The sequence below is a fragment of the Megalops cyprinoides genome, chromosome 4 (assembly GCF_013368585.1).
Source record: "Megalops cyprinoides isolate fMegCyp1 chromosome 4, fMegCyp1.pri, whole genome shotgun sequence".
NCBI lineage: Eukaryota > Metazoa > Chordata > Actinopteri > Elopiformes > Megalopidae > Megalops > Megalops cyprinoides.
This window is the reverse complement of record NC_050586.1, coordinates 15,176,872-15,195,458: the sequence shown is the minus strand read 5'-3', so window position 1 is coordinate 15,195,458 and position 18,587 is coordinate 15,176,872. Positions and strand designations below refer to the sequence as shown.

Genomic DNA, 18,587 nt, shown 5'->3' with positions numbered 1-18,587 from the left:
ACTTATATAAATTCTTAGGAAAGAGTATATATATTCAATTAAAAACTAATATTATTATACCAGTTTTAAAATATTAAGTTTCAAACATTAATGTTTATAATATTAAATATTATAAACATTAATATTTAAAAACATAATTCTCCATTATGTTATAGCACAACCAGCTGCCCAGTACAGCAAATTTAATGACAAATCAGCATTATTTTTGCGGTTCTGAGGACTTAGCGGCTTATGCTCACTCATAACAACAAAGCCCTCATAGGGATCCAGCTGGCATACTGTGGTCACAGAAGAATCAAAACTCTTGTGTCAAAACTTTGTAGATGCCACAGATGGTACTCAAGTACCATCAATTACACACTACACTCAACACATACAATTAACACAGGGTAACCACACATGGCACATAAACATATTTCCCATTACTGCTCAAACAAACAGCAGCACTAATTTAAGACACAGGATGTGTTCTGAGAAGCACCACTCTGCGCCTCGTCAGTGAACCCGTCTGCGAATCCCTCGCCTTCAACGAGGCGGGGCGTCTTGCTGCACATCGGGCAGAGTCTGTTGCGCTCACGCGAGGCCCGCATCCACACAATGAGGTTCCAGCGCTGGCCAGAGGAGATGCGCAGGGCGCCGTGCATCTGCTGCCCCCGGTGGAGCAGACCCTCCGCCACATGGTGCTCCACTTCCACACACTCAGAATCGCTCAGAAGGACCTGCAGGGGAACACACACGGACAAACACATTACGCATTACATGTTAGAATTACCATCACCTTAATAGCTGCCATACATGTCCATGATGTCTGTCTAAACAACAAAAAAACATATTACCATGGCAAATGCACCATTATTCAAAACATCCCCCTAAAATCCCATGTAACAGAAATGCAAGAATTTAACACCATAAAAGGCCAACAATAAAACACTTGGGAGTCGAGAACTGAAGAAGGAATATAATTCTTGCAGCGGCAGCTAAATTAGATGTTTGGTAAAGCATTCTTCTGGACTGAGTAGTAACTCCACTTTAAACTGAATTGAGTGAGTAGTAACTCCACTTTAAGCTGAATTGAGTGTCACTAGTGTAAAGAAACCAAGTTCAGGTCTGGTCACATGGTAGCAGTTCTACTAGAATGGCTGATCTGAGTTAGCGATTATTGACGGAATGCTTTCTGATGCAGTCTTCACCTCTGATTCACCAAAGCTGGAACTGGTTCTGTTTCATTGTTCTCATTTTACATACCTGTCTCATGTCTCCAAAGTACAGATTTCCTTCTGTGAACTCTTTGCCCAGACAGACATTGAGAGTGACCTCAGCATTGTCATAGTGGTAACTGAGATCCAGATCCTCATTCATGGCGTACTTCACCACAAAAGCCTTGTGGCTATCCAGGCAGTGGCCTCCACAATCAGGGTATAGCAATGCTGCCACAGGCCGAAGGTAGTTCTCACGCAGAGGGGTAATAAATCCTTCATCAAATCCCAGCTCATTCAGAAGGATCTGTTTGGGGTTCATAACCACATTTGGGAGGAAAGAAGGGAAATATAGTTTGGCAATGTATCTCTGTACTTGCAAATGCATTTGAAGAATGCACATTTCTTCATCCTTTTTTGTCAATAATGCCTATTCCATAAGATATATCCAGTTTGTATCATGCAGGTCATCATACCCCATAGTTGTTCATGGTGTTGGGCCTGCCCTTGGGTGCATCAGACTGCTCAAAATGCTCCAGCTCTTCAATCAACTCATCACAGAATTTCTTAGTGAAGACTGGGAAACGATACACTCTTGGTGCTTCAAACACAAAGAAACAATAATTTTTGCAATGTAGTCTTTCACGTGTTGTTCACTATACAGACCAAATACAGCCTTTTTGAATGATATGTGAATAATGTACACATGCACACTGGCATAACAAATTTCAAAGCATTATCAGGAGTTATCTGATAGTTAAGCACTTCTCGGGCTCAGTTCTGTGGCCTAGCATATGAAAATACATACTGTTCATATTCATTTCCTCACCTTTGGGCCTAGCCAACACTCTTGCTGAAGTTACGCATTTAGGCACTTCCACAATGTCATTTTACACATACTAACTGAAAGTACATTTGGCTCACTATCACCTACAATGTCTTTCAATCTTTTTTTGCCCCAACAGGTCGTTTGTAAACAGGTAGTTTCTGCAATCACTACTCCATAATTTCAGCATTTAGGACCCTGATGTGATTCCCTTTGTCTGACAATCAGTCGACCAAACAAAGTTAATCTCTTTTGAAATCCATTTGCCAAGGTCCATTTTACAGAAGATGAATGCATTTATTGAGAACTGATATGACTGATTAGTAAGTCCTTAAACAAAGATGAGATATTTATGATATAGTACACATATCCCATTTCTTACATTATGTGGCATGAGAGGCCAAATAAATGAAAGCATCTACTGTAGAGATCAATCTACAGCCAATTAAACTAAGAGGATTGCAGTTTCAGCTGGAACAAATAACAGCATAAGCAGGAATCTCTGAGGACTGAGTCTACGATGTCCAACTGTACCACTCACCTGCCAATGGCAAGATGAAATCCAGCAGGCCCTCTTTGCTTGCCTTATCTGAACGACTGTAGTTCACAATTTGCAAAAATTCAGGGGCCAAGTAGGATTGCTGTGGGAATGTCAGATGTTAAACCCATTTTCATGTTTGCTGTGAAACTTACTTTCCCATCAGATGCTTTATCTTACCTGTAAGAAGTACACCTCTTTGTGTAATGGTTTATAAATCTTCTTTATGGAAGCAGCTCTCTCTGCTGATTTCACACCGAGCTGTCGACGCCTGTCAATTTCTGTCTCAATCTTTCATAGAAAATCAACCAATAAACACAACAATAATAAAAATAATATACACAAATCCCTGATACATTTTATGCACACAACCCAATACATCGTTACCTTCTTTAAGATAATGCCGAATTGCACGTCAGTTGAACACCCGAGAGTTGATAAGACCTGAAATTTTATAAATAAAAAGTTTTAAAACAACACATTGACTTGAGGGTCAAATGAATCGTGCAGTTTAGCTACATGCGTCTGCTGTTTCTGTTCACTATGAATATGCGGGTGACTAACCGCCTGGTAATCTGTTCTGAACTGCTGCTCAGAGATAAATCGAACATGAAGTTTGTATTCCTCCAGAAAAATATTGTCCGTGCAAAAACAACTGCAGGTGTAGAATTTAATCTTAGCACTGTCTTTGTTGCATTGCATGGCTAATGTTCAATAGCTATATTCTTGCCATAAGGAATTATTCGGTTTGGTTTTAATCAGGCTACAATGTTATTCTTGGTATATGAGGAATTGTAGCTAGCTACGTCAAGCAAATGCATTTCAAACGCAAAAGAGTTCAATGCCCGACGCGAGCGATAGTGCCGCTTTGTTTGTGTACAACCATAAATATGTCCGGGTGGAACAGCATCTGTTGCTACTTGTGACCGCAAAGAGTGATGGCAGTGAGCACTGATCTAATGAGACTTTTTAAGCTACAACATTTGAGGCATGGAAAGCCTGGTTGGTATCAACCGCAATTATTTTGATTGCTATAGCGATGTTCCTCCCTTGCACCTCACTGGAAGCTACTTCCAGAACACAAAAACGACAGAAGAACGAAAGAGAAGGGGATATTATCCCATTAGAATGTGCAGTTTGTTTACTGAGGCTTATAGTTTACCATCCAGTTTATTCTCGTTGACGATTTTAATCAACATAACGGTTCAGTACGTTGCTCACTAGCTCGATAAGTAGGTCTCACATCACCAGCATTGGAAGACTGTGGTATCTGGCAACCTGATATCCATGAACAGTTTAGAGCTGACACCGAGCAGATCAAGTAATTGTTTCTTTGTAACTCAGGATGGGCTGATAGTGGATACACTATTATTATACATTATCGCGTGCAAAGAATATAAATAAGAGTGGAACTGCGCAACGCTTGCTTTAAAGTGATGGCCAGAAATACACGTTCACATTTTTGAAACGCTTGTTTTTTGGACGATTCGTCGTACCTGGTGATAAATGAGGCGATCAACATATATCAAATGCTTTAATATATAATTATTTAAACACTCATTCTACATGTCATTGATCTGAAAGACAAACACCGTGCTACGCCGTTTCATTGAATTGTACTAAGTTTAGATAGGATTATTCACTCAGCCCATTCACCGACAGATAGATAGCTAACCGGCTTGAATCTGCTATATCGATAAAACACTACTTCCTTGTCCTTCATTAAATATCTTCCGGCACTCCACACACTGGATCATTATTTACAAAACAGAGGTAGCTAATGTCTCGCTACAGTCCCGTGTCCTCATTTTTATCTGGAGTTTTGGAGACCTCTCAATTTAAGAGTCAGTTTCGCCTATGTCGTTGAGTTGGGAGGTACTTGTAAGACAGAGCACAAATGTTGAGCATGGACTCGTTGCAAGTGGCTGAGGAAGAGGTAGTGGAGTCTACCTCTAACCGGCTGGAGGATATTTACACCTTTTTGGATGAAGGGACCTATCCCCCGTCTATGAACCCAATACGGAAGAAAAATCTGAAACGATACGCTCAGAAATTCATTATAGAAGGTAGGACAGGTGGCTCATATATACTGTAGCATCCAGCTGAAGCAAAAAGTGCATTTATATCACTAGTCACCTTAGCTTAATGGCTAGCTAGCTAAAAGACACTTTAAAAAGGTAGGTGTAACTAAGTCATCAAATCATTTTTCACTTATGGCTGCCAGTTATAACCGGGTTACGTATTTTTGATAAGAGCGCATTAAATTAGTGTGTTCTCAATCTGTAGAACTGTAGAACTACTTGGTTCGATTCCGAATGGTGATGCGAAACAGAGGGCTAGCGACAGCACCTAGGCAGCTAGGTACCTAAACAACGTGACAAACTTACTGGAATAGTAAACCGCTGGGTAGTTACATTAGCGACTAAAAAGTGCATCCACCATAATGCTGCCCTAAGTATTTATGGTACAGATTCCTCAGTCTGTGGGGTTTTGATTGTGCAAAGTAACAAAAAAGAGACCTGTACTTGTTTAAGTTGGTTCAAATTGATGATCAAAAGATGATATGGAATTGATGACTTTGTTGTTCTCTCACAGAGGGGCGACTGTTCTATGTGGGGCCAAAGAAGGAGGAGAAGAGAGAAGTAGTGATTGATGCGGAGAGGAAGCGGCAGATCTTCCTGGAGTGTCACTTTAATGATATTGGTCATCACTTAGGGCAGAAGAAGACTGTGCACCGAATTCAGACTAAATACTACTGGCTGGGAATTGTGAAGGATGTGGTGGACTGGGTACGTGCTGTTCCACATGGCATGAAATAGCCAGTGTGTGGTTGTTGTGTTTTTTTCATAACACAGTCTGACAATCACTGAATTTTGGAATCTTAAAATTGTTGTTTAGTGCAGTGCACATCAATCTTCAGTTTGTTACAACGCACAAAGAGTGTGTTGTCCTTAAAAACACTTACTGTATGTCTGTGTCTCTGTAGATTAAACTGTGTGAAACCTGCCAGCACACAGAGCGGAATAAAAATATGACCAGAACAATCCGCCCAATTAAGGTGGAAGCTCCTTGGGAAATTCTGGGAATTGACATTTTAGGTAATTTTACAGTCATTTTACAGGCATCTAACACTGTAGAATTGCTACGCTCATGTACACTAATAAACGCATAATGTCACTTTTCCATTTACATGTTTTATTATGTTGAGTGTGGATGTTCTATTTGGTTTTTGTGACCAGGGCCCTTTCCAGAGACCAGGCAAGGCAACACGAACGTGGTCATAATAACTGATTATTTGAGTAAGTGGGTGGAGGCTACCCCTATACCAAAGAGAGACTCTCTGTCTGTTGCAAGATGTATTTCTACAGCAATTTACAGGTAATTGATATGCAAGTTGGATGTGATTTTTTTTTCAGATATAGACCCAATCCATTTTGAAGTTTGTGAACTTTTTTACTGCTTCCAGGAATTTAGAAAATTGCATTTGTAAGATGGCAGCAAAGAATAGCAAAACTATATAACAACATATCTGTCTTTTTAAATAATAAACTGACACCAGACCAAACACTTGCCTTTGTTTGCTAGGTTTGGATCAGTAAAAACAGTGTACTGTTCTCAAAGTGTGGACTTTTGTGATGAGGTAAAACGTTTACACTCTGCATTTACCTTGCAACATATCTTTACACATGATGTATTGTGTTGAGTGCTGTGAAATGTGAGACAGGTGTCCTCACTTTTTTCAGGTCACAAAACACCTATGCGATCGGTGGAACATAGTACAGAAGGTGTCGCCTGTGGATCAGCCTCAGCTCAATGCCCTATACGACCGCAGCAGCAGCTTGCTCAGAGAGGCGGTCAGGCAGGTAGTGACAGAGAAGCAAGCCGAATGGGACGACTTCCTGGACCCTGTCCTGTTTGTGTTCCGCACCTCCGCCAACCCAACCACCAAGTTCACACCATACTACCTGATGTTTAACAGAGAGGCCAGCCTGCCCGGTGAGGTGAGAGATTTGCTTTGGGCAAAACCAGTCACTCTGTGCAGCACGTGCAGTGGAACTGGATGGGGTCAATGTGTTCTTGATTAAATGAAATGAAATCATAGCATTCTTAGATTCATTATTACTATGTATCATCACCTACAAAAATAATGTATGTATGTTATGAATTATTTGTTTGGCTAGATGACCCTAGTGTACAAGACTGACACCTTTTATCACTTTTATCAATTAAAGTGATTCAAATATATCCAAGCAAACAAGGCTGGGCCTTATTCAGGATACTTTTTTGCTTTTGCACCTATCCTATCTCCTGCCAAAGATGGACGTTGACCTACTCAAGTATCACCAAGTACAGGATGTGTGCCCTGTAAAAGAGGAGAGTGTCACCAACTTTGTGGCGGCAATGCAGGAACAACAGAACACAGTCAAACAGCTGGTGAGTATCCTCCCACGATCTTGAATTAGATCAATGAGATTAAGTCAACATAGTATCCATAATTATGAGGGCACTGTGTCTTTCTGAACGGCAGAGTTATCCTCTTTCAGTAGTGGATTGTCACTGCCTATACCATAGTTTACATTTTACCCGCTTCCTCAGTTAAAAGTACATTGCACTACAAAGCCAAGTTGACCCAAGCTTCCATCGAGCATTTAGAAAACAATTAAATGTTCCATTGGTATCATCTGAGGTGCTGAAGAGATTTGCATTTGGTTCTGAGGGATCAGGTCTACCTGAAGCATGAGAGAAAGAATAGACTACATTTAAGGCAAGAAGGAACATCAATTTCTAGTTTTTGTTTTGGTGGTGGTGGTGTTTTTATAGGTGGATATCTGTTTGCTTGCAGGTCATAGCCAACATGAACGCAGCTTACAAACAGCAAAAGAAGAATGCCAAGCGGAGGGCACGGAGTATGCCTTCCATCACATTCAATGTTGCAGACCCTTTGTTAAGCACAGGAGAGTCACCACCACTGAAAAAACTGAGAGAGAGCCTATACCTATCTTTCCCAGTGGAAACGGTCCTGTCCACAGAGCAAAGCAGCACTGATGATAAGAAAAGTGACTTGGAGTACACCTTGCCAGTTTCTCAGGTTTAATGACAGTTGTCAGGCTGGAGAACGTGACAATGGTGTCATGGGGTGGATAGACACGCCATGCTGACTGTTTTGGTGGACTGTTGATGCCTTTGAGCTCTGTGTTTGGGAGACACCTGCATGTGTCCAGCTCTTATCATACTCTAACACTTCAGACAGACAAGCGCACTTCAAGGAGACATTGCTTCCCAAGACATTGCTCTCTGAGTGCAGTTTGGTAGAATGTCCAATACATTATTTGGTCATTACCTTACTGGCTTATGAGCTGTTTGGAGATATTTGTTGAAGTGCTGTCTATGATGCCCCAGAATGTGGCTATATATAATTTGTTTCTTGTGGAAGAGACTGGTGGAACTAACAGCAAAGACACATACTACCTGTGAGAGATGCACAATCCACTTGTATACCTGAACCTCTCTATACTTTACTGAAATATTTGTACTTGGACAAGAGCTGACATGAAACATTTTTGTCTGTAGGTGCTGAACAGGTCCTGTTTATGTTTACTTTTGTTACTGCAATTTACCAGCATAAATCTGACTGGACTGATTTTGTTAGCTTCATTTTGTTGAACTGTGTTCCTATGTGAGTGGAGTCCGAAATGTGAAAGTCAAGTCTTGGACATCTGGCCAGTGTAGACTTATCCTCAGCAGCACTGCTCCAAGAGCGACCACCTTCTGCACTTGGTTCATTGAAGTGTTTTATAGATTTGCATATTTTACCCTTGTAGGGACTGGTTGTATGGCAATAAATGGTGATGTGTTTTCTGGGTGTTTTTTACTTACTCTGCCATCATTTATGGCGGCAGTATATTGTGCTGCATGTTACTTAAGTTTGTAACCATGATTAACTTTCCCATTTAATGATTCTTCGTTTATTTCTATAATATGGACAGACTAGTTGTCAGCAGTAACAAGGGTTACTTTGTGAAATTTTAGCTGCGTTTTAGTGACTCAAGCCAAGATAAACCTCCTTCCTCAAACAGAGAAAGGAAGAGAAATCTTCTAATGCTTGCAAACAGCATAGTAACAGCAACGGAAGATTTTGTTGCGAGATGACCTACAGCTGAAATAATCGAGAAAAACGTTTGTGGTAATGGTTTTGTAATGTTTCCAGACAGTGCGAGGGTTAAGACGTTACATCACAGTTCCTGCATTACCCTGAAAAAACCCTTTCAGTTATAACCCCCTATAGGGGTTAAAGTTGTAATTGCATGAAGCAATACACAGGTAAGGTCTGGTGCAAACTGTACTAAATACGGCTGGTAAAATATCTTTATTTACACGATTTGCTACGGGAGATACTTTGCGCTTACATTTATAGAGAAGGGCATGGTTCTGTGACGTGTGATGCTGTTCTTTTCCCACAATTTCCCAACGTTTTTCTTCCTACTATAGTTTAGCATACTGTACACAATTTACATTACGTATTTCTTCCAGTTTACGAAAGAGTGGATCTATTGCATGAGCTACAGGCAGCTACACTCGCGAGAACCAACAATATCCTTAAAGAAATTCTGTTTTTGTAAAGGGCGCCCATGAGTACTGCTCAGGGACGTTTCTAGCTATCGGAAAGATCCGGGCTAAGTCAAGTTTGCCTGGGGCTTCTTTTTTTTTGAAGGGAGAGCGGCATCGGGGGGTTGGGGAGGTTATATCTACCTTTATAATAAGTAAATATCATCACACCTTCGGACGCTGCAAGTCAAGTTCCACTGTGTGTCTGTTGTTTTGCTGTAAACACCTCCTCTTTAAGGGCGAAAATATTCGGGGCTATAGCCCCGAATGATCGGACCTAACGACGCCACTAGTACTGATCTAGAACCAGATTTGAACCATATAATCCATACGTCATACATTTATTACAAATTTAACGGCAATACTGGTCCCATACCAGCACATGGTGGCAAACCCTGCCCGGAGTATGCTTCCTTCTGATTAGCTCTTAGGTGACGAAAATATCCGGGATACTGTCATGCTGTGTGGGGCGACAACCAACATTTACACTGTAGCTAATAACCTTCATGCAGTGGTATGAGGAACTGCCAATTCAGTCGCAATCGTTCTAGCCAAGCTGTTTATTATGGTGGAAAGCAACGAATGGCACGTTATAAAATAAACGCATCGCTACGTAAGAAGAAATACTTAGGTGTAGTTCTTGAATTTTCGGGAATGCTAGGAGGTTACTCCTGTCCTTCGTGCATTGGACAGGCCGATAATCTGAAGGAGGAGCTTCCGAACGCCGGTTTCCGTACTGCACACACACTGCAGAATTCATAGATCGTTCTTGCGGTAGATGTTCCAATGCAGTTCCCACGGGACTTCAGCAACGACAGGACAGAGACATCGTGCCTGGTGGTAAACGCGAAGTCTTCAGTCATGTCTTTATGTGTAGCAACATTTAAGTAAGTACAATGTTTAGACATTTCATTCCTTACCCAGCCAGTTCGATGGAAATGGTCTTTGTAGTTTAGAAGTCTGTGAGTGCCTTTAACACTTGAAATGCAAAACAGTGGACATAGTTACAGCCACCTTGTCAAAATATGTCAGGTTAGATGTGTTTGAAGTAAGTTGACTTAAAAATGGCATCCCTTTTTTAATCTTGATTAATTATGATTGCTTTACCATTCCAATGCATGATATTATAATCTAACAGAAGATGTAATGTTAACGCAGAGATTATTACAGTATTAAACGTTGTGCTGTACTCTTGCACCCCAGTTCCTAACTGCGCTAGCACCGTGGCCCCAGACTGCAGCACACCTGAGAGCAGTGACAGAGAATGAGGACTGGGGCAGCAGTGGGGTGTAACCTGCTGTTCATCCTGGTGGACGTTGTGATCACCACTGTTCTCTACACACATGGATGCCAGCCGGTTGTGTTTGTGGAGGATCTGCAGAACTTTGACATCTTTCGGTCTGTGTTTGACCTGTGGGGGACCCTGCTGGTCAGGTCATGCCTGCTGCTAGGAGCCTCCATCGGGGTGTCGAGGAACAGTGCAGACGGACCCCGCAGGGTTTCGACCCTGGAGACGCTAAGCGACCTCTTATGCCTTGTGGTCGTCACCTATGCCCTGGTCAAGCTGCTGTTATTCTCAGAGCAGGGGGCCGCCATGTATGACCCCTGGTTCCTTAGCTTGTTCTCCTGGACATGTGGGTCGGCCATGGTGACAATGTTTCTGTGGAAGCTGTTAGCACGTTCACCCAGCACGGTGGTGAATGGAGGGGGCTCTGAGGAGGTGGAGAGGTTGGTGGACCAAGTTGCCGAGCACAGCGGAGAAGACGAGGAAGAGGAAATTGGTGAAAAGAAGAGGAGGAGGGGAAAGAAAAGGGGAAAGGAGGAGCCCCACTCGGGGGCGACAGTTGGCCGCCTTCTGTCCTACTGTAGGAGTGATGCTGGGCTGCTCGGAATTGCCTTCTTCTTTCTACTTCTCTCTGCCATCTGTGAGTCTCTCCCAGCACCATAGTGGCTTTGCACAAGTTAACAAGCGCAACAAAGAATACTCCTGCTTGGCTCTTGGCTGGGCTTTCATCATGAGGTGTTTAAAATGTTATGTTTAAAATGTTGCTGCACAGCTTTGTAAAATAACCCTTTGTTCTATGTGAAAGGGAAAGCTTGAATAATGGGCTTTATTCAATGGAACCAGTGGTGGCAAATCTTAATTCATCCATACTGCCTGTCAAGGGGAGTCACAAGAAGCTGGATTCCGGTTGCTTATATCTGTAGTATTAAATATAGAAAAGAATTTTCATAGGGTTGACATTGATTTTGTTTTGTAATTGTTTCATTTGAAGTTCAATGTAATAACAGGGTAATTGACAGCACTCAAATACTGCAATCATCTGTGTAATCTTGTGCACCGCTATGCATATAGTGTATAGGTATGTGCACATATAGTACATGTCTTTATTGTGCAGTAACGCATATTGTGTTAAGTCATAAAGTTGTCTGTTAGTTGATACAGAGTTGACACATCTTCAAAACATATAGCTAGGCACCTGTTCTTACTTAATGATTCACAAAATGCTTAATCAGACACTGTTAAATAAACTGTGTCGTCTCATCAAGAAAATATTAATTTCTGTTATCAGAGCAATGTGGCATAGTGATCTCTTCTTTATTTTTTAGGCGAGGCCTTTATTCCATATTACACTGGACAAGCAATAGATGGCATTGTGATTCACAAGAGCATGGAATACTTCATCAAGCCCATGGTTACCCTCACAGTTCTTGCCCTAGTCAGGTGACTATTTAATGCATTCAGCTCCCTCACTTATAAGGGCATCCCATTGTTCAAATCGTAATCCTTTCCCAACTTTTGCATTCTTTACCTTTTCATGTCAAAAAGAGATGTAGGTTATAACAGCTGACATCTTACACAATTTTTTGACTGCCACATTAACCAATTTGGCTTTTTGCAGCTCAATTGCGATTGGAGTGCGAGGAGGTGTTTTCTCCATCACCTTTGCCAGGTTAAACATCCGTCTGCGGAACCTTCTCTTCAGATCGCTAATGCGTCAGGAGATTGGCTTCTTTGACGCCAACCACACAGGTGTTTTCAAGCTTACAAGTGTATAATTACCCCAAAAAATGATTGAGTTTACAAGGGTTTCTTTAATATTGGTTGAAATGATACAGTGAAATGTTTTCAGGCTCTTGAAGTGGTTGTTTGTTATTACAATGCTAAACACACTGATGTGGTGGTGTGTAAGAATTGGATGAGATTGGGTTACTTGGTGGTACAGCTTTTCTTTACTGTGGATCACCCTGCAGGTGACATCACCTCACGGCTGACCGCTGACACCACACAGGTGAGCGACCTGATCTCGGAGAATGTCAACCTGTTCCTGCGCAGTCTGGTCAAGGGTGTGGGCTTCCTGTTCTTCATGTTCGGCATGTCCTGGAAGCTAACGCTCATCACCATCATGGGCTTCCCCTTCATAGCGGTCATCTCTAAGGTCTACGGAGAGTACTACAAGGCAAGAACACCCACTACCCTGTCTCCTGTCTCCTTCTCCCAGTCCCTGCTGGTTGGGCCTAGCAAAACCTTCTGCTTTTTGATGGTTCAGCTCTGACCTTCCTGTCTACAGATGTATTTCATTTTTTATCGTATTCATGTGTGTGAAATTGTTTCAGACTGTGATCTTTAAACCTACATGTTGTATTGAAAGTGTTCACAGTTCTGCCAAGAAAATGTAGTAATGAAACATTAAACCGAGGATAAGCATTTTGTTGGCATTTTGTGTGGCTAGTACTTAGCAAGACCTAGTTAATGCTATTAGCACTGCAGTCCTCTAAAAACTACTGCTCATTCCTTATGTGCCATAGAAACTGACCAAGGCAGTGCAGAGCTCTCTGGCAGAGGCCAATAAGCTGGCAGAGGAGACCATATCAGCTATGAAGACGGTCCGTAGCTTTGCCACCGAGGAACAGGAGGCTGAGGCCTACTATGAGACTCTGCAAGACATGTTCAAGCTAAACAAGAAGCAAGCTCTGGCCTATGCCTGCTATATGTGGTCCAGCTGTGTATGTATCACCATGCCAGTGCCTACCATACCTTCTCAAACTTCACTGAAAAAGCTATTTGCTGTATGGCTGTTGAATTGAGACCCCTACATGTATTTCATCTTGTCAGTGATGGTTAATTGTGAAATGTGACCCAACCCCTAGGGTGTTTTTCTTCGATTGTAGGATGTTGAGCGCTTCCCTCTTGTCATCCCAGATCTCAGAGCTGGCTCTGCAGGTTGCCATTCTCTTCTATGGTGGTCACCTGGTTATTTCGGGTCAGATGAGTGGGGGCACCCTTATCTCCTTTGTTATCTACGAGCTGGAGCTGGGGGAGTGCTTGGAGGCAAGTTTCACCAAATCATATTTTAATTCCGTACAATGACTGAACTGTTTGCTGCTGTGTCATTTTCTTAAGCCATGCTGATGAATGAGGATATTGTATGGGGTTAGTGTGTTTTATGCAACAGCTCATTTTCTGACTGTGAAAATGGTCAACTGTTTTTTTATGTTTGAAATGCGTTCCAGAGCATAGCATCTGTATACACAGGGCTTATGCAGGGAGTGGGTGCAGCTGAGAAGGTCTTCGAGTACATTGACCGGAAACCCACAATGCCACACGATGGGCAGGATGCCCCAGACACATGCAAGGGCCTGGTTGAGTTCAAGAATGTGACATTCGCTTACCCCACACGTCCGGACACAGAGATACTAAAGGTACTGCACCTGTCACCTGTTACCTGAGCTGATGTTGAATACTTGAGTCGGATTGAATGACAGATTGGTGGCTGTAATTCCTCACTGCTGTCAGGATCAAGCAGTGTCTGCATAAGAAATCCTCGTCATGTTCAGCCTCACAGTTACCCCTGTCACCATTACAAACCTGCAGCCAGACAGGAAATGGCACTCTCTCTGGGTAGTGATATGATGGTACATTTGTGCCCAGGCGCAGAGCATACTGGGTACAGTGGTGATGGCTTGTGTGTGTGTGTGTGTCTGTGTGTGCAGAGTGTGTCCTTTGTGGTGCGACCTGGAGAGGTGACTGCTCTGGTGGGCCCTTCAGGAAGTGGAAAGAGCTCCTGTGTGTGCCTGCTGGAGAACTTCTACACGCCACAGCAGGGGCAGGTGCTGCTTGATGGGCGGCCCGTGCAAGCCTACCAGCACTCCTACCTTCACTCCAAGGTCAGTGTGGGAGAGCAGAGCCCGGGCCGTGTGCCTCTGATCTGTCTAATGCACACCCTCACAAGATGCAAATCTCTCCTGTATGGTTTTGTCCTATTCAAATTCCACAGCTCTAGCTCTTGCATTTCTCTTGTTTCAACCTCAGCAGGCCTGTCACTGACCATGAACTATTCTCTACTGAACCTGTGATAAAACACCCCCCCCCCCCATGCACACACAATACCATACAATTTCTGGTAGTTCTCATTATATGCAGGGCTTAACACACACAATATGATACAATTTCTGGTAGTTCCCTCTGTTTTGCCAGTGCTTAACAATGAATCATGCAATTATTTCTTGTGCAGTTGGGTTGCTTTTACCATATTTTTACCCATTATAGTGGATTCCCAAGCTAGCACGTGAAACAGTGTTTTCAAATGGCAGACTTTGCATTGTAGCAACTCACTCATTGAAATATGTCCCCCCATGTAATGGTTGTGAAAAGGTTCATAGGCATCAGTACATCCTGTTCTATCTCATGAATGAGTTGCACATAAAATTATTGCCTCATCTAACTGAATGGGACAAGGACCTGTTTTCAAATTTTCAATCAGTCTTTTTTCACAAGTACACTTCCTCTATTTAGTTCCATCCTTCGCTATATTGTTTGACGGTGGAAGAGTTCTTAATTAAGCTGCAAAATGAGGATCACATAGAGTCTTGACTATTTAAGTGCAAGCTGGTTTAGCCACCTCTTTTCCAATCTTTTAGACACCAGAAGCAGGCTTCCATGGCCATCTGTGTACTGTTTCCAAATTTTGCAAAAGGATTTCTGCAAGTTCTGTTTTTCTAGCAAAGTACTTACGAGCTTTGTTAAATGTTTTAGGGTACTTTGTTCTTTGGTACCTTTTTAATTAGATTATGCTGTCTTTTGCCAGCATCTCTCCACAAATTACACACTTGGGCCACGTTTCGTCAGTGAGTCCCTCAATAAAGCAACAGGATTAATGTCGAGGCAAGGTCAAGTTTTGTTTCTAACAGTTGTTTAGCTATCCACCTGCGCAGTGCTTTTAAGTTATTTTAAATTTGTTGCATCGGTTATTTTAAATTTGTTGATGGGTACTTTTCTGACATTGATGGTTAATTTGGTATGGTTAATATGGTGTCCTTGTCTTAGCATACAGTTTTTAAATAAAGCAACCAATAATCTCAGTCAGCATGGCAAATGGCACCACAATTAAAATGAATATGTATTATTTTTGTGCAGCCTAAACACAGAATATTTGTTGCAATGAATTAGTTTGTTTCAAAAGTCAGTACTATAAATGTACTAAAGTCTCATGCCTCCCCTTCCCAATCCCTGGCATGGACAAACCCTGCCTCAAGCCTCCTGTATAGCACCAGTGTGTTAATCATGCTATAAGCAGTTGAATCACAAGAGGGCACTGTTGTCTTCTTTCTACATGCATCCATTCTTGAAGCATGTAACAAAGTGTTTTCAGTTGTTTATTTTGTTGTATTTATTTACTGTTTTTTGCAGATTGCTCTGGTGGGTCAGGAGCCTATTCTGTTTGCACGCTCAGTTGTCAAGAACATTACCTACGGCCTGAAAGATGCCCCCATGGAGGCAGTGGTACAGGCTGCCACGAAGGCTAACGCGCATGACTTCGTCACCCGCCTTGCCAGAGGCTATGACACAGGTGACCTCACCACCAGAGGACCAGCTCTGGTAGAGAGAATACTATAAGAATGACAGGAGGGAATATAAGCTACACAAAATTGTGTTTTATAATTAGTAATGCTATGGTTTTCTTAGGTATTATACATGTAATTATCCTGATAATTTTCAGAGTATGTCAGAGAAATATATAAAATTCATATGCTCTTCACATTACTAGCCAGCGTGATTAATTTTATAGATGAGGCGTCACACTAGGGAACTGCTATAGATCAAGAGCAAATTGTGGTTTATGTGACTACCCCTTGATATTTTAGTGATTTGATAGGTAATATTTAACAATCCATTTGTAACATGTTGGCACACCCTCCATGGGTTTGTTCACTTGCTGTGACAGGGGTCGGTGAGAAGGGGACTCAGCTGTCAGGGGGACAGAAACAGAGAGTAGCCATTGCCCGTGCCCTCATCCGAAACCCTCACGTGCTCATCCTGGACGAAGCCACCAGTGCCCTGGATGCTGAGAGTGAACACATTGTGAGTGAGCAGATACAAGCAGGGGAGCCCAGCACAGAACAGACCAAACCACATCACCCTTCTGCCACCTTTAATAATGCAGGCTTTCACTATCACTGATTAGACCCCATCATGACTTCACAGGGTCACAATTTTCAGAGCAGTTCCACCATTTCCTAAGGAACAGCAAAATCCATACTGCCAATATAGTTCTTGTTTTATATTATTTGACTTTTTTGGATTTTCATTTTCATACAAATCTGCTCAGTAGACATTTACCTGCTTAGGTCAGGGGCATTGCTGCAGTCAAGGGTTTGGCTTAATGCATTATTAATGAATTTACTGACTAGTTACAGAATACTGCCTGAGTGTGGTGGCATTGAAAGGGCAAAATTACAGTGGAAGAGGACTGCAGTCAATAATCTTTTAATATCTGTGCTGTGAAGGCGGTCGATAGCTTCCCCTGCTGTCTGTGCAGATTTTTTTTCCTTTGGCACAAGATATGCAAACTATTGTAAAAATCCAAGGTCCAGAAAATGCAAATTGCAGTGAAATAGAGCAAGAATTTCTGTTGTTCTTAGAGGCAGCAACTTTGCAGGTAAAACAAGACATCAGAATGCAAAGGAAAACTAGAATCTCTACATAATGCTCACAATTTTGTATAGTACACTGTTCACATTTGACCCTGCATTCACTTTCCCATTTATTCAAAGTGCTGAATATATCCAACCTCAGTTTCAAGTCTTATCAGAGCCATTGCACAAATGCTTATAATTTTATTATGAGCAGAGATGTCCAGACTCACAATAGTGTCTCCTGTGCCCCTCCCCCTAGGTTCAGCAGGCCTTGAATGATATCATGCGGGATCACACAGTGCTGATAATTGCCCACCGCCTGAGTACCGTGGAGAGGGCCAACAACATCATTGTGATTGACCGCGGCCATGTGGTGGAGCAGGGGCCTCACAAGGAGCTCATGGCCAGGGGGGGTCTCTACTATAAGCTGGTGCAGAGGCAGGTCCTAGGCATAGAGACTGGGGCTGATGTGCTAAACCCCTCAAAGGAACCTGTCTGGCACCCGGAGAGGTGCAAGGTGCAGTCTAGACGGGACAGCAGTGAGTCAGAGGGCACCCCGCAATATTGAAATAAATTTGGGTCCGGATTCTGGCTCTAATGGACCGTGATATGCTAAGATGTACTCAGATAAGGCCTTAGCTTTTTGAATGGAGCAGCATACTGTGATAAAAAAGGAAAGCATTATATAGAGGCTGAAGGGAGCAGATTCAGCTGATAAACTAAACTATGAATAACTATCATGTGTATCAGTGAAAGTGAAAAGCTGGAACAGTTTTATATTTACTTGCGTGATGGCTATGCAACTGTTAAAAGTAAATTGATGAAAGTTGAAGTTATCTGATGTACTTCATGTTGAAAATGAATATGTTCTGTGTTTAAAAAGGAATATCAGCAAAATAAAATGTAAATCTTTGATTACTGGGAAAGATTTACATTGATCAGTGTGTCATTTTAAATATTTATTTTGTTAGAAAGAAGATTTTGGTAACAATAAGTGTACAGGGCACAATGTTTAATTCTGTTTTACGGTTTCTGGGGAGCAGGTAGGACTGTATTTTCTGCAGGACTGTTGAGATTTGATTAACTTCCAAAAATGAACCAACCAAATCTACCAAACTAAGAAAAGGGGACACGCAGAAGACCACCTTAGTGCACTAGCAAGTGGTGGATAGGGTAGGCATCATCACTGGGTCAACATAGAGACCCGCCTTTCTTTTATTTTTTAAAATTTCCAGTCCAAGGTGTAACAGTCAAATTACTGCTGAGTTTCGCAAGTAGGAGTTTGGTCACAGTTTGGTGATATTGTGTGAATACAAACACCGCTATTTCTCAGCGTGATCACGATATCCATAAAATGTTGGGAGCTGTGAAGTACTCGTACACGGTTCCCATAACAAAGTGCATAATAAAAAGGAATCTTGAGAAGGTGTCTGAGTTCTGTCTTCTGTTCATCAATGAAAATTTTATGTAAGAAGTCTGAGTAACCTACACTAGCCAGTATTTT

At 42.1% G+C, this 18,587-nt stretch overlaps 3 protein-coding genes across 3 annotated transcripts; 2 read left to right on the top strand and 1 right to left on the bottom strand.

Moving 5' to 3' along the window:
- Positions 1-234: 234 nt before the first annotated feature.
- On the bottom strand, positions 235-3,567 carry ogfod2 (2-oxoglutarate and iron-dependent oxygenase domain containing 2). Its single transcript, XM_036526007.1, has 7 exons — positions 3,125-3,567; positions 2,948-3,004; positions 2,741-2,851; positions 2,564-2,663; positions 1,673-1,797; positions 1,246-1,503; positions 235-719 (listed from the first exon to the last, which is right to left on the bottom strand). Exons 1-7 carry the CDS (start codon positions 3,260-3,262, stop codon positions 447-449), a joined length of 1,062 nt encoding a protein of 353 aa, XP_036381900.1. The 5' UTR covers positions 3,263-3,567; the 3' UTR covers positions 235-446.
- A 757-nt stretch (positions 3,568-4,324) lies between these two features.
- On the top strand, positions 4,325-8,316 carry zgc:113436 (uncharacterized protein LOC503528 homolog). Its single transcript, XM_036526005.1, has 8 exons — positions 4,325-4,626; positions 5,156-5,349; positions 5,547-5,658; positions 5,800-5,938; positions 6,146-6,200; positions 6,304-6,561; positions 6,878-6,994; positions 7,404-8,316. The coding sequence occupies exons 1-8, from the start codon at positions 4,458-4,460 to the stop codon at positions 7,653-7,655; spliced, it is 1,296 nt and encodes a 431-aa protein (XP_036381898.1). The 5' UTR covers positions 4,325-4,457; the 3' UTR covers positions 7,656-8,316.
- A 1,374-nt stretch (positions 8,317-9,690) lies between these two features.
- abcb9 (ATP-binding cassette, sub-family B (MDR/TAP), member 9) lies at positions 9,691-17,731 on the top strand. Its single transcript, XM_036526708.1, has 12 exons — positions 9,691-10,053; positions 10,370-11,091; positions 11,777-11,891; positions 12,070-12,200; positions 12,422-12,627; positions 12,977-13,174; positions 13,371-13,499; positions 13,682-13,870; positions 14,162-14,335; positions 15,858-16,017; positions 16,393-16,529; positions 17,343-17,731. Exons 2-12 carry the CDS (start codon positions 10,431-10,433, stop codon positions 17,649-17,651), a joined length of 2,409 nt encoding a protein of 802 aa, XP_036382601.1. The 5' UTR covers positions 9,691-10,053; positions 10,370-10,430; the 3' UTR covers positions 17,652-17,731.
- Positions 17,732-18,587: the final 856 nt, after the last annotated feature.

Coding starts and splice junctions, on each gene's coding strand:
- ogfod2 (XM_036526007.1), bottom strand. CDS start 3,262: ATGCAATGCAACAAAGACAGTGCTAAGATTAAATTCTACACCTGCAGT. Junction 2,852..2,947: donor TCGGCATTATCTTAAAGAAG/GTAACGATGTAT, acceptor TTTCTATGAAAG/ATTGAGACAGAAATTGACAG. Junction 1,504..1,672: donor ACACCATGAACAACTATGGG/GTATGATGACCT, acceptor AACCCCAAACAG/ATCCTTCTGAATGAGCTGGG.
- zgc:113436 (XM_036526005.1), top strand. CDS start 4,458: ATGTTGAGCATGGACTCGTTGCAAGTGGCTGAGGAAGAGGTAGTGGAG. Junction 4,627..5,155: donor TCAGAAATTCATTATAGAAG/GTAGGACAGGTG, acceptor GTTCTCTCACAG/AGGGGCGACTGTTCTATGTG. Junction 6,995..7,403: donor AGAACACAGTCAAACAGCTG/GTGAGTATCCTC, acceptor GTTTGCTTGCAG/GTCATAGCCAACATGAACGC.
- abcb9 (XM_036526708.1), top strand. CDS start 10,431: ATGAGGACTGGGGCAGCAGTGGGGTGTAACCTGCTGTTCATCCTGGTG. Junction 11,092..11,776: donor TCTACTTCTCTCTGCCATCT/GTGAGTCTCTCC, acceptor TTTATTTTTTAG/GCGAGGCCTTTATTCCATAT. Junction 14,336..15,857: donor ACTCCTACCTTCACTCCAAG/GTCAGTGTGGGA, acceptor TGTTTTTTGCAG/ATTGCTCTGGTGGGTCAGGA.